The sequence below is a fragment of the Vanessa tameamea genome, chromosome 24, assembly GCF_037043105.1.
Source record: "Vanessa tameamea isolate UH-Manoa-2023 chromosome 24, ilVanTame1 primary haplotype, whole genome shotgun sequence".
Lineage (NCBI taxonomy): Eukaryota > Metazoa > Arthropoda > Insecta > Lepidoptera > Nymphalidae > Vanessa > Vanessa tameamea.
In genome coordinates this window covers 3,428,146-3,442,602 of record NC_087332.1, presented here as the reverse complement: position 1 = coordinate 3,442,602, position 14,457 = coordinate 3,428,146, and the positions used below count along the sequence as shown (strand labels likewise).

At 31.4% G+C, this 14,457-nt stretch overlaps 1 protein-coding gene across 1 annotated transcript; it reads left to right on the top strand.

The window, feature by feature from the left end:
• Nucleotides 1-6,645: 6,645 nt before the first annotated feature.
• On the top strand, nucleotides 6,646-11,266 carry LOC113398080 (uncharacterized). Its single transcript, XM_026636661.2, has 3 exons — nucleotides 6,646-6,838; nucleotides 6,914-7,169; nucleotides 10,362-11,266. Exons 1-3 carry the CDS (start codon nucleotides 6,689-6,691, stop codon nucleotides 10,682-10,684), a joined length of 729 nt encoding a protein of 242 aa, XP_026492446.1. The 5' UTR covers nucleotides 6,646-6,688; the 3' UTR covers nucleotides 10,685-11,266.
• The last annotated feature ends 3,191 nt before the right edge of the window (nucleotides 11,267-14,457 follow it).

Here is a 14,457-nt window from a genome sequence, read left to right as displayed (position 1 = left end):
CTTTATGTAGATTGGAGAACGCTCAATGCAATAAAACGATTTTAAACATTTCCTTTTAAATAAGCACTTCATGTTTATATAACAAGACAAAAGTATGTAAGATTTGAGTAAAATATTTTTTATATTGCGTTTTCAAACCGGTTTTCAATAAATGGAAAGTTATAAACGTAATTGTTTATCCTTTATAACGAAATAAGGCTAAAAATAAACACGAAGTATACTTTCATATTGATTTTATATATTAAATTAATCATCGTATTATAAATTCCGCATTTACATAAAAACTTCTAATCCGATTTTTATGTGGCTTTCACAAAACGATAGCTTCTAGTTTCGAAAATGACATATTATGTTTTGTCACAATTGGGTGAAATTGATATATTTGGGTGGTGCCCAATAATCAGATGTTCCGACCACTGAACCGTACCACCGTACAGTAACACTTAGTATTGGTGTGCTCCATTTTGTAGGGTGAGTGAGCCGGTGTAACATGCAAAAAGGACATTGGTGGCGCATAATAATTCTTACAGCGTCAATATTTATAGGCGGTGGTGACCATCAGGTGACCCATTTTCCTGTCAGCCTATCTAAATAATAAAAAAAAGAAAAGATTTTAAATTATAAGACTTAGTGTTTATACGGCAAGAAATGGAAAGATATATAAAAACATACTAAGTAATATTAGATAATACGTAAAGTATATATATTTTTCTTCTTATATAATCCCTTATAAGGGAGATTATTATCTTTTCAGACGTTTAATTATTGGCATAGTATATCTTTGAAGTGGATTTATATGTGATAACATATTTTGCATATTTTCTCACGACATTTTCCTTTAAGTCTTCTACATATATAATCATGAACAAACTCAAAAACAAATTATAACGTTTTTACAACAAGATCCCAGAAAACGTCCTAAAACTTGTTCAGTTGTAAATTTCAGGTAAACTTTTAAAGAATGCTCGTGTGGTAAATAATATAAAAACGTTAGTTTTATTATAATAATGAAACGATCGTTTCTGTGCAGTTACGAGTAATAAATAATTATTGTAATCGAATTCTGTAATTTAATTGTACTGACTAAATACTGGGTGAATATTTTAATTTACGATATAATTACGAAAGTTTTATAATGTTTCTCATGATTATTTATTTATAAATTTAGTTTATAGTATACTAAACAGTCTTTTCAACTATACTATAACCTAGCTTTTAAAATACGGTTAGCACGGCTATTATAAAGCTGTGCATAACTATAACTCTATTTATATAGGGGTTTATATGGTATATCCGGCCCACGCCAGTAGAGTTCGGTGTGATTTTTGCTATCTTTCATTAACAATATTTATTATACTTTACATAAAACCTTTAATGAATAAAACCATCCTCATTAAACACTAACACCGTCCACTGATTAAAACCGTATGAATAATAGTTTTGTCGTATATAGCAGTTTGACAGACAGATCTGGATGAAGGAATATTTTTGTTTATGTGATGGAATGTATCTAACAGTCGACCTTTAACTTATCTTGAAATCTTTAGGCTTACAAAGGGTAGAAATAAATCAGTATACTTTCTATTAATATGTTTGCTAAGAAATTATGAAATTGGGGTTTAATATCTCGGTCATACTGTAATTCTACTAATTTTTGTATAATAATAATAATAATTAATGTTTGTATAATATATTTTGAGCCGAGATGGCCCAGTGGTTAGAACGCGTGCATATTAACCGATGATTGCGGGTTCCAACCCAGGCAGGCACCACTGAATTTTCATGTGCTTAATTTGTGTTTATAATTCATCTCATGCTCGGCGGTGAAGGAAACTTGAGGAAGCCTGCATGTGTCTAATTTCAACGAAATTCTGCCACATATGTGTCCACCAACTCGCATTCGAGCAGCGTGGTAGATTATGCTCCAAACGTTCTCCTCAAAAGAGGAGGCCTTAGCCCAGCAGTGGGAAATTTACAGGCTGTTAATGTAAAATGTGATGTTTGTATGTTTGGATCTTTGTTACTCATACGGCTATATGACTTTGTATGAAATTTGGAATATACGTAGTTGATACGCTAACTTAAAACATAGGCTACGTAACACATGCGTGTATTGTCGCAGGCGGAAGCTAGTCCTAGCTAATAATATACTTATATATGCGAAAGTGAGTTTGTTTATTTGTTACACTTTTACGTCTTTAAGTGTCATAGGTTATTTTTTTATATCATGTTGGTAGGCAGACTTACAGATGGGCACCTGATAGTAAGTGGTCATCACTTCCCTTAGACATCAGTACTGCATTCAATATTAAATATTTATAACCAAGATGTTATGTCTAACTCACCCTTCCAACTGGAACACAACAATACTAAATTTAGCTGTTTGGCGGTAGACGCATACTTGTACAAAACCTATCAAGTAAGGTATGGAAAAGGGTAAGGGGTACACAGCCCTACGCCTCCAAACGCAGGCGTAGTTGCCGGAGGAAACAAGTATGAATATTAATGCGAAAGTTTGAATATTTGTCACCACATTACGGTCAGACGACTAGATGGGTGGTATCAAGGTCGATTGATCCAACGGTTCTACGTGTTTTAGCATTGCTTTCTTAACTCCAGGCTGATTCTGAGAATTTATTGTATTGTATGTTATCATGACATAGTATAAAACAAAGCCGCTTACCGCTGTCTGTCCCTGTGTATCTTTAAAATAACGCAACGGATTTTGATGCGGGTTTTAATAGATATGTAGGTTGATTCAAGAGGAAGGTTTATATGTATAATACATGCACAATATAGTAGAGAAACACTTATAATTTTAGAGGTTTCTGAAGTGATGTCGTAAATAAACACATTTTTTGCGCTTACATTGCAAACGCTGGCTGAACCCTAAGAGATAGAACAAAATAATGTACACCTTAAAAACGTCTTCAAAAAATTCTGCAATGGTATATGTCTCTCTTAGGGATAGCCTACAACAACCACTTTTAATCCTTTACTTTTTACGAAAAATAATGGCTTATTTTTAAAGCGATTTTAAGCAATACACCATTAATCCTTATCCTTATAGATAATATATTAAATGCAATACGGTCCTTTGCAGCATTTATTTTAAATGAAGATTTTCGTAGATATTACAGATTTAAAACGCAAGGACAAGTTTGTATTGTCTAACGACTGAAGAACTGAACGTTGTAAGACATTCTGTAGTATATTTAGTGGCAGTATTGCACCCGTGCGAAGTCGGGCTTGCTTATTATAACTAAAAACTGACTAATATTGCGTCGACCCAGGATTTTAACGCAGGACTTTGTGATCTGAAACAACGAGTTAATTAAACGTCGATAAATCTATTACTACGCATAATTTGTCTTCGTTAATACTGTATATTTTTATTTTATATGGTAGGCTGTCATAAAAATGAGCCACCTAATGGTAAGTGGTCACGATCCATAACCATTAACCACCCAATATTGGGAAATAAGATGTTATACCCCTTTTGCCTGCAATCACACTGGCTTACTCGCCCTAACAGCAAGTCAAGTAACTACTTAATAAATGATACTTGAAGTAAAACTTATTCGTTGACAGATCGAATGAATAATTTTAATCTCAAAAATAAATTGATATATATATATATTTTATAAAATTAATTAAATTAATTAAGATTTCAAATCTATAAAAACAAGTGAAATTTTACGTCGAAAACTTTCGCAGATTATAAAATAGACATGTTCTATAAACATCTCGGCGTCATCCGTTTAGAAATTTTTTAATACAAAGTAAGCCAGGAGTCTCGATGGCTCAGTGGGTGGAATACGTGGACCTTAAAAACTAAATCACTACATTGTTTTCGCCTAATTTGCTTTTTTATTTATCTCGTACACCGGTTAGACTCAGCAACAATTTTATCCACCAACGAATCCACAGATAAAGATATAGTTTTGAAATTTTCTTTTTAATTATTTTTTACTTTACTTAATTTTAAATTCAAAGAAACTAAACGTAGACATATATTTTAAAATATTTCTAAATTCAATTTTTATATAGTATATATGATATACGTAAAAAAAGTTTTCGGTTAATTACATGATTCACATATATGTTTATATATCAAGTTATATAACAGTATCTTTAAAGGATATATATAACAATTACATATACAAATGTGCTTCTCGTTAGAAATCCTAGTAGATTGAAACTTGTTAAGTTTTCCGTCGTGTCGAACCAATTATTTCAAACAATGTAGTGTTTCTTGAAAGTCTTGATACTATGAGAATATCAATAAGATAACACAAACTATATGATTTATATATATACGAAAATGATTTTGTTTTCCTATAAACAAATACATTTATAAAATATATTATATTATATACGAGTATATATAATTCTTTTGTACTTATGTCAATGAGCTCTTCCTTGTTGGATGGTCCGATTTTGGTAAATGTTTTAGTGTGTGTTGAATGGATTTCTGGATGGTTTAAACTGAACCCAGTAAGTGGCGTTGCAATGGGGAAGTATATATAGTTTTACACGTACGAAGTTGGAACGACAAGCTAATTTATTAATGATGTTTTGAAAATTATATGAGGATTATATAGAAGGATTTTATGTAGAATATTTACGGTAATGTTTAATAAAAAACAATTTTTAAATAAAGTATAAATTAAGTCATACCATAACGCGCAAGAGGCGAGATGGCCCAGTGGTTAGAACGCGTGCATCTTAACCGATGATTGCGGGTTCAAACCCAGGCAAGCACCAATGAATTTGCATGTGCTTAATTTGTGTTTATAATTCATCTCGTGCTCGGCGGTGAAGGAAAACATCGTGAGGAAACCTGCATGTGTCTCATTTCAACGAAATTCTGCCACATGTGTGTTCCACCAACCCGCATTGGAGCAGCGTGTTGGAATATGCCCCAAACCTTCTTCTCAAAGGGAGAAGAGGCCTTAGCCCAGCAATGGGAAATTTACAGCCTTGTTAACGTAACAAAAAAATAACGCGCAATACTAATTTAACACTATATTGTGTATTATAAACTCGATACAATGATTATAGTAAAATTATACATTACTATGATCAAGAATATTTAATAAACAAAGGTAAATGAAACTTATATTAGAACTTAAGTAAAAAAGTGTTTTAAATATAACGCTTTCTTAGTCGAAATTTCAATCATTTTAATTAAATATATATTTATCTTAATGACTGGCTGTGTTTACAATTTTCTCCTTTCACCAAAAATTAGCGAATTGGGGGACGTTTCTACTTACGCAACGTTCTTGATTATATTTCTCATAAAAACAATTGCGATACGATCCCGAAGAAATCCTGATCCGAACCCTAACTAGGTCGTTGTGTTAGTGGAGTGGACTGGAATAAAAAAACTGTTTAACGGCAACGATTAACTTTCGATTCGATTGCGATAATTTAACAATTTGTTAGTAGAATTGTAGAATCAACTACATATTTTATGTAAACAGACGTTTAAAATACGATTCACACCGGATAATGAGCGCGTAGAGTTTACGCCAAGACTATCAAAGCTTATCAAATTAAATCTTCACTAATTGTTTTCATTAATCACTTTACACTAATTTTCAATGACTTTTAATTACGATGCTTAAGGTTGAATAAGTCTGCGTGCCTATAAAACACACTGGCTGCAAGTACTGACTGAATACGAATGAATATAACTAACTACTATTGGGTGAACTATTGTGTTACAAACACAACATATTTTTATGATTCTTTATTTAAATTGTTATTCTATTTTTATTGATATGGGTGTTTATGTTAAATTTCGATATAATTAAAACAATTCAGATTGAAATGCCGAGCCGTGACGGCTAAATGGATATGGCACATGTATTTTAAGGATCATCGCACGTTCAAAACCTTCAGTACCTTCACATATTTGAGTCTTTAACCCATCTCGGGTTTATGGTGCTGGAAGTTGCTTAAGGAGAGATCTGCGGTTCAGCACTGTAACTTTGTACTATACTTATAAATTATGAAATAGGTTAAATAATTATAATATAATTTTAGTAAATATAGTATAATTGTTTACCTGTATAAGTATGTTTATACAAGATCACTGTTTGTTTTAAAATGCTTGGAAAGCGTGGATGCGTTAATTAAGATGTATGTGTGTGTAAAAACCATTGTTCATTTTCGTGAGAAAAAAGAAAATTAACTCTCTATTAAAATTAACGAGATACGGATGCACAGATAATTAAAATTCAAGAAAATTGAGAGTGAAAATTAATTAAACCTCAATATTAATATCAATTATTATTATTATCTAAAAAGTTTTTAAATTCAAGTTTTTTTAAGATTTTTTTTTTTTTATTTATATTAAATATTTCATTAAATATAACATTTTTCCTATTATCAAGATTACTCGTAGTAACTTCATATGTGTGATTATGCGTTCAAAGTTGTAACCGTAATCTCACGCAAGTATCACGATTGATTAAAAAAATATATATCGATCGATTCAAAAATCCGTTCACGTCACCACCGTACAAGCGTGTAACAATTTCGTACGCTCTAGTTTAATACCGCCATCAAGTTCACTTTTGATGCGTCCGGTTACCAGTAGTGGGGTGAGATGCTTAAAACAGTCGGTCTATACGGCGTAGCAGCACTTGGTGTTAGCTTTCCGAAGGGGTGAATAAACATGAGGCGTATCACATTTGTCCTATTTCTCGTGGCGGCGGCCCGGGCTATGCCAGCCCTGGACAAAGATGCCAACGACCCCGGCCTAGTTGGCAGCGTCATTGGCGTCGTCAAGGAGTGCGTTGAAGGAGATGTGTCCTTGTGTCTCAAGGTGTGTTGTCGAACATTGAGTGGGAAGTGTTGTGTAATGTGTTAGTGATCTTACTAAGTATGCTTTTGCTTGCAGGAGAAGGCTTTGAAATATGTGGAGAACCTGTCGTCGGCACGTGAGATGGATCTCGCTGAAGGTGTCACCCTCTTAGGCAATGGATCGCCTAGGTCCGCGCGGGCTTACGAGCCCTTAGCTGACGAACCCAAGGTCAGAGAGGCACAAGTGGAGTCGCGGCTCGTGGACTCCGCGGCTGACTTCCTGGAGAACCATGTGATCCAATTCCGCTTACCCTCATCAGCTGTTGAAGGCATGAAGCGTTCTCTTGAAGAAGGTATGTTTTAAATCAATAGAATATTTGCATGGTTATTTAAATTAAAAAGAGATCGTAAAAATTAAAAAAAATTGAATTATATTTTGAAAGATAATATCGGTAGTCCAATATCAAATTGAGACACATCTAAATTTGAATATGACGCAACATTTCTTTCAATTCACGGTCACATCACACGTGTTAAACACGCTAAAAATTTAAATGCATCAAACTTCAGTTACTTTCGTTTTTTAAACGCGATCAGAGAATTACATAAAGCCGGTATGAATGACGTAATAAAAGTAAAAAAAGATTATGAAATGAAAGATTTAAAAATGAATAAAAGAAAGAATTACCGCACGAACAAAGAATAAAACAAAACGGATGTAGGTCGAGTTGCGGAGAAAAATAAATGATTTATTAACACGGTATTCGTCTTCCAATTTTAAATAAATAGAGCAAAACTAAGACCGTTTTTTGGTCAAGTAAGAAACGGTTTTGAATATTTCTAATTGAATATAAAAAAATGTAATTAAATATTTATTATATTTAATAAAAATGTCGTATATTATTGTCATGATTTTCAACTGTTTTTGACAATTACGTTTAAATCGAAAACACAAAGAGATAATAATTATAATTATATATTAATAATTAAAATTCCATTTCAAACGAATTTAAATTATGAGTTTACAAAAAAAAATCTTTATATTGTTACATATTTATTAATTAGAAGAAAATGAAAGGCACACTTGTCATTTTAATGGCCGGAATTTAATTAAAATTGCGAAACGATTAGTTACATAATCATATAACATACTAAAACCATCTCCGAAACATGCTGCATCTTCTAGTATAAGTTCTTTCTAAATTAGTTTAGTTATGTCAATTTGACATTACAATAAAACGTATCTTTATTTATTATTAAATATAGGCTTTTTAAATATGTCAAATTTGTATTTAGAATATTGAAGTATTTTCAGTCAACACTAGATTCGCTGTTGATATTATTAGGCCGTGACTCACTAAGGTTCATTGTCGATATAATTTGATATCACATCCAAGATAACACTTTTACTTTCACAGATTCACTTGCACTATAATAAAATCAATATAGTTTTATCTTGATTTGAAATGGATTATTCATTAAAGTTATTGATGAATAATTTTTCAACCGAATATAAAAATAGTTATTATATTGATAAAAGAAAAATATACAATAAATATTAAGCCAAAAGATATGTTAAAAGTTGACTTTACAAATATTTGATGCGAAAATGCTCACAGAATCGTAATTGCTCAGTAAGTATGTTTAATGCAATATACATTAGTAATGGCATAATATAATTTAATTAATTTCATTCTCCTTTCACTTTACAATTATAAATCTTATTTTATCTCATAGCGTTTTCAAAGTTATAAATGTTTAAATATGTATTAATTTATTGCAATTGGAAAGTAATGTTAAAAAAAATACAATACGAAATTTGTTAATTACAATGATATTAAAATAAGAGATCGTCATTTTACTAAACAATTATCTACATTTCTTATATATGAAATTTTATATGTATATTATTAACACATTATTTGTTTTATAGTTCAGTCAGAAATTGTATTTAAATTTATATATTTCTTAACTATATATAAATTCAGTAAAAAAGAAATCTAGAATAAAATAAATATAAAAAGATTAATATATAACTTCTCGGTAACTTTTAACTTAATTTATATATTATTTACAATCACTTAGGTAAACTTAGGTCACTTGAGGTAAAAATCACATTTTTCCTTCCTTAAGTAATATATTATAATCAAATCAAATTAATGCTAATTTATGGTAATTTTCGTGCTAGTGAAATCATATTTTCACACTGAATAATTATCCGTTTAAAAAATAAACCGACGTCGAATTATAGAACAAATACTCAAAATAAAAAATCTCAAAAAAGTACTCATCTAAATATTTAATTTTGTGTTAATTTATCGAAACGAACTGTTCGGTTTAATTTATAATGATAAGCTTCAAAGATATAGCATTTTGACAGACGTAACCTATAAAGGAAGTGTCATATCAAATACAGGTGATGAATTCGAAAGATACACACATGGCACTAACATTAAGAATCCATTCATGAACTTGTAAACTGGTTCCATTCCGCTTAACGGTAAAATATGTATACATAACATTAAACGTGATTTGCTCGATAAAGCTATCGAGATTATACATCAGATGAAATATTTATTTAATACGAATCAAATTATGTTCAGTGATAACGAACGTGTTATCTAATCTACTGAACTAAATTAACATCAAGCGTTTGTATTTGTTGGAAAATTTATAAAGTATAAAAATACCGTAAACCTAAATCTTGCATTCATGTTTACAAAAAATCGAAAAAATCGATACTAATTCACGCGACTATCAGATTTGATTTAATATCTTCCATAAGCGATTCGTTCAATATTTCATTCACAATATTGGCACAAACGTTTTCGCATTTGCAACACCTAGCACGTTCCCGACAACGTGATCACCATACTTTTACGATTCCACATGACTAGGCCATGAAAGTGGTACATTCCTCCTACGGTCATTAGACGCTTCCGTTCAAAGTCCTTGGTTCAAGCTTTCATGAGAAAACCAGTTTCTTGGCGAGTCATCGAGAAATCGACCCATAACAAGCCACTCCCAGGCTGTCTTCTTTAAAGAAAGTTGATCTGCCAGTCCGATTGGACAATTACGATGTTATACTTTGTTCAAATAAAATGTTCAGTGAATCAATCTGATAAAGAATCGCGAAGGAACGGATAAGATCTCATTTGAATATACAAGTATATACACTTGGTTCAAACTCTGAATTCAAATGCGATGAATGAATGATCGATATTAAACTGGTTTTATAATTGCAATAGAAAACCAACTAATTTATATCATGTAGGACGATAATTTAGTAGGTTATACAAATAAATGAGACGCAAAAACTAGTATTTGAGGAATTTATATGGCATGGAGTCACTTTCGTTTAGATTTCACGAGAAAGCTAAGAATATTATGGTAGACATGACTCACATAATTGACCATAATACCTACATATTTGTTGTTGTTAAACAACAATAAGATCATGTTTTATACTTTTGAGGAATTCAATGCTAATATTAATTATTTTAATTTATATATTCTATTCTTAACATTTTCTTTTACTTTTACAGCTCGTGGCAAGAAGAAGAAGATCAAGCAGCTCCTTCCCCTTTTGGCTATTGCTAAGCTAAAGATTATGGCTTTGATTCCTCTGTTCCTCGGTATCATCGCCTTCGCTGCTGCCAAGGCCGTCCTGTTAGCCAAAGTTTCTCTTCTCGTTGCCGGTATTATTGCCCTGAAGAAACTCCTCGCCAGTAAGCACCATGAGACTAGCTACGAAGTGGTTGCACACCCGCATCATGAAGAGCATTATGCCAGCAGTGGTCATGGTTGGGGAAGATCAATTGACGAAGCCCAAAACTTGGCTTACTCTGGACACGTTAAAACAGATTAAGATGTGAAGGGTCTTGCAAGGATCAATTTTAGACTCCTTATCCTTCATAATATATACGAACGACGATACAAGATTTAAAAAGCGTTGTGCTATTTATTGTTAGTGTTAAGGATATTTATTGAGTATTTATTGAACGAAATCCCTTTGTAAGGGATGGTAATGAGTGTTACTGTTGTTTTGTTTTCCCATAAACTTTGTTCTGAATTTGTATGATCCCTCTCGTCTCGCGTTATACTACGTTAGTATATTTTTCACACCCTATACGGTATCCGTATTTGTGTACTTTGTTTTATACAAATTTTATTTTATATACGTAACTATTGCTAAGATGTAATTTATGTTTTATTATGTGATCTAGTCCTAGTCTTGTCTTCTTAGTCCTAATACTTATCGTCGTTTCCATTGTTTTGCATCACATGCGCTATCTTATCTATTTTTATTAGTCTATTGTATAACATTGTAAATAATGTATATAATTATTTCGTATTTAGTTATTTTACCGCCTCACCGCTGTAAATTAGGCCTCATTCTATGTTTACGTATTTATTATATTTGTTTCATTTATTCCAATATTTTCAGTATGATTATTCATTATTTATGTTATGTATTCCATTTAAGTTTACATATATTGTATTATTGTTATCATTTTCATCATTTTATCTATCATTAGTCCACTTTATTATAATATTTAAAACTATATCGTTTGTCAAATGATTCGTACAAATAAAGAACATGCAATGTAACCGCTTGTTTAATTTACTTAAAAAAAAAACTGATTATCAAACACGTGAATCGTCACTGTCCATGTAATTACAGTTATTTGTGAGGAAATTCTTAAAATATTTCGAAAAAACGCGTTCAAATTAAATCGCAGCGTCCACTTTGATTACGACAAGCGTAGCTTTCGTGGAAACTGTTAATAATTCCTCGATAAAAATACGTAACGTAATTGCAACTGGAATATTTAATAAAGATATAATAAATAAGTACATTCATAGGCAGATACTATCTTTTGTTTTTATTCGAATAATTAGGGATATTTCTTTAATAAATAATTTATTAACAATATAACATATTCATTTAAGTGTTTTGTCGTAAATTTACGTCGTACATCACACACTTAAATAGTTACACTTGTATTTGAAGTATCGATGCCTGTCCAACCAGGGACTACTTCATAAATATAATCGTTGCGTTGTATAAATATAATATGAATATTTCATCATCTCGTAACGACATCCGCATTTTTTCTTTAAAAGCAAATCAATGAATGAACGAAAAATAATGATTGAATAAATAATTTACTTACGTTAACATGTACATGTCTTGAAACGATTAACAATTGAATTCAATTACAAAGAAAGTTCTAGAAATATTTCTTTATCTTGGGCTTGTAAGGGACAAGTCGTGTGCTAATTATTTCAATGTTTTGTAATACCTTATCATTAAGCTTATTTAATACTCTCCTATAGGAAGTTCTGCATTTCAAAAAACGCTAAAATTTTGTTTATAAAATTTATTTATAGAAAAGATTTATATTTGAATATATTAATATGGACACACATTTGACTAATTCACATCGACACGTTATTTTTCTTGAAATATAAACGCAAATTAAGCACGTGATAGTTCAGTTATGCTTGACGCGGCTAAAACCCCACATTTCCGTTTAATATTCACGTGTTCTCACCACCGAGTCATCTTAAATTTGTTATAAATATCATGTATTTATAATAATATAATATTAACACAATAATTATACATTTTAATTAGTCATCTGACAGTTCGTTTCTGGTTCAAAGTATTTTCTTGTGATAGTTTCTATTTTGACGATTTATAAGACAGTGTTATGTTGTTATGGAATTTGTATTTCGAACATTGCTTCTAATCTCAAGACAGCGAGTACATAAAAGCGTAAACTTTCACTTTCATAGGAGATATACGACTTGAATGCGGTCCTGTAGACCTATTATACTAGAACTAATTCGAAACGCACCGCAGAACGAGATCGTCAAATGTCAGAGAGTGAAAATCTATATTGTCTCTAATGATTATAAAGTTATACGCATCTAAATAGATTATATAAGTTAAGTTATCGGTAGGCGGACGGGGAAATGGACCATTGATGGCAAGTGGTCACCATCGCATTGACAACAGCGCTGTCAAAAATACCTACTGACCATTACTTACTACACCGGAACTCAATAATACCAAGTATTGCAAACAGCAATACTTGGTATTATTGAGTTCCGGTGTACTCGGGGAGCCGAGATGGCCCAGTGGTTAAAACGCGTGCATCTTAACCGATGATTTTGGGTTCAAACGCAGGCAAGCACCACTGAATTTTATGTGCTTAATTTGTGTTTATAATTCATCTCGTGCTCGGCGGTGACGGAAAACATCGTGAGGAAACCTGCATGTGTCTAATTTCAACGAAATTCTGCTACATTGGAGCAGCGTGGAGTATGCTCCAAACCTTCTCAAAGGGAGAGGAGGCCTTAGTCCAGCAGTGGGAAATTTACAGGCTGCTAATGTAATGTAGTATATTGCTGTTTGGTAGTAGAATATGCGGTAAGGGAGATAATTACATAATTAGCACTTATTTATTTTAAATATCTCACTGTACTCGGTAATTATAATAAGTATATAAATTTAGTTATTTACAGATCTCTAAAGACTTATAGTACACAACTTTTTTTTAATAAATAAATATGTTTAGTTTTTTAATTAAAATATACACTTGATTAATATTTTGATTTGGAATATTTCATACATCAAAAATTATGGCAAATTTTTCAACAACAACAAACGAAATCTTTTCAACTTATAAAACGCAGTTACAAGATACGATCATTGAAGTTCAATGTGAGCTCATACAAAGGAACTCATAGTATGTGTCGTTATTATATCATACCTTAACTAAGTACTTCTGTATAAGATTTCAAATTAACATGGTTATTTTTATTACTAAATGTCTTGTTCACGAGACTTCGAGACTTGTCTCGTGAACAAGACATTCGTAGATAATGTCGAAATATCGAGCTCCACCAAATAAAAATAAAAAACATGGTAAATATCTCGTTTTAAATACTGTTAGTAAGTACTACTTCTATTTAAAAGACTACGTGTGTTTTTATAGTTCTTCATATAAGAAAACATTACTCAAAATTTAATTTACCTATAACTCCTTAAATTCACATACGTCGTAATTCCTTTATTCGTAAGCAATAATACGTTTAAACTAGAGCGCCATCTATTAAACGTTGATAGTACTACGGTAAAAACTTTTATAACAATATAATATACATTAACTGTAGTGTAAAGTAATTCTCTCTCCCTCCCTCTCTCTCTTCTCTCTTCTCTCTTCTCTCGTCTCTCTGGTGAACGAGATGTAAACGCAAAAAATTCGAATGAAAACAAGCAATTATTCATCAGTATTAAAGTTTTATTGTTTTGCCTAAATGAAACATACTACTAAAACAATATTCTTTAAAATAATATAAAAAAGGAGCGCGTTTCAGACGGTTTTCGTATATACTATTGTTATAAGTAACTGCACTTCGCAATTTCATCGGATTTTAATTTAGACTATTCTGTACTATCGAGTTCTTTTAAATCTTAATTATGTATATTTTATATAATCATGCACTTGTATATAATATATATGTGATTAAGATTATGTACTTAAAGTCCCGGCTTAAGTATGACATAATCAACTCCCTATCTCAGACCGAATTGAATTCGACTGGTCGGATTCGTGCGTGATTGAGTAA

Bases quoted from the DNA above. Each gene is read 5' to 3' on its own strand.
- LOC113398080 (XM_026636661.2), top strand. From the start codon at position 6,689: ATGAGGCGTATCACATTTGTCCTATTTCTCGTGGCGGCGGCCCGGGCT. The intron at 6,839-6,913 runs GTGTGTTGTCGA...TTTTGCTTGCAG, and splicing joins ATGTGTCCTTGTGTCTCAAG to GAGAAGGCTTTGAAATATGT. The intron at 7,170-10,361 runs GTATGTTTTAAA...TTACTTTTACAG, and splicing joins GAAGCGTTCTCTTGAAGAAG to CTCGTGGCAAGAAGAAGAAG.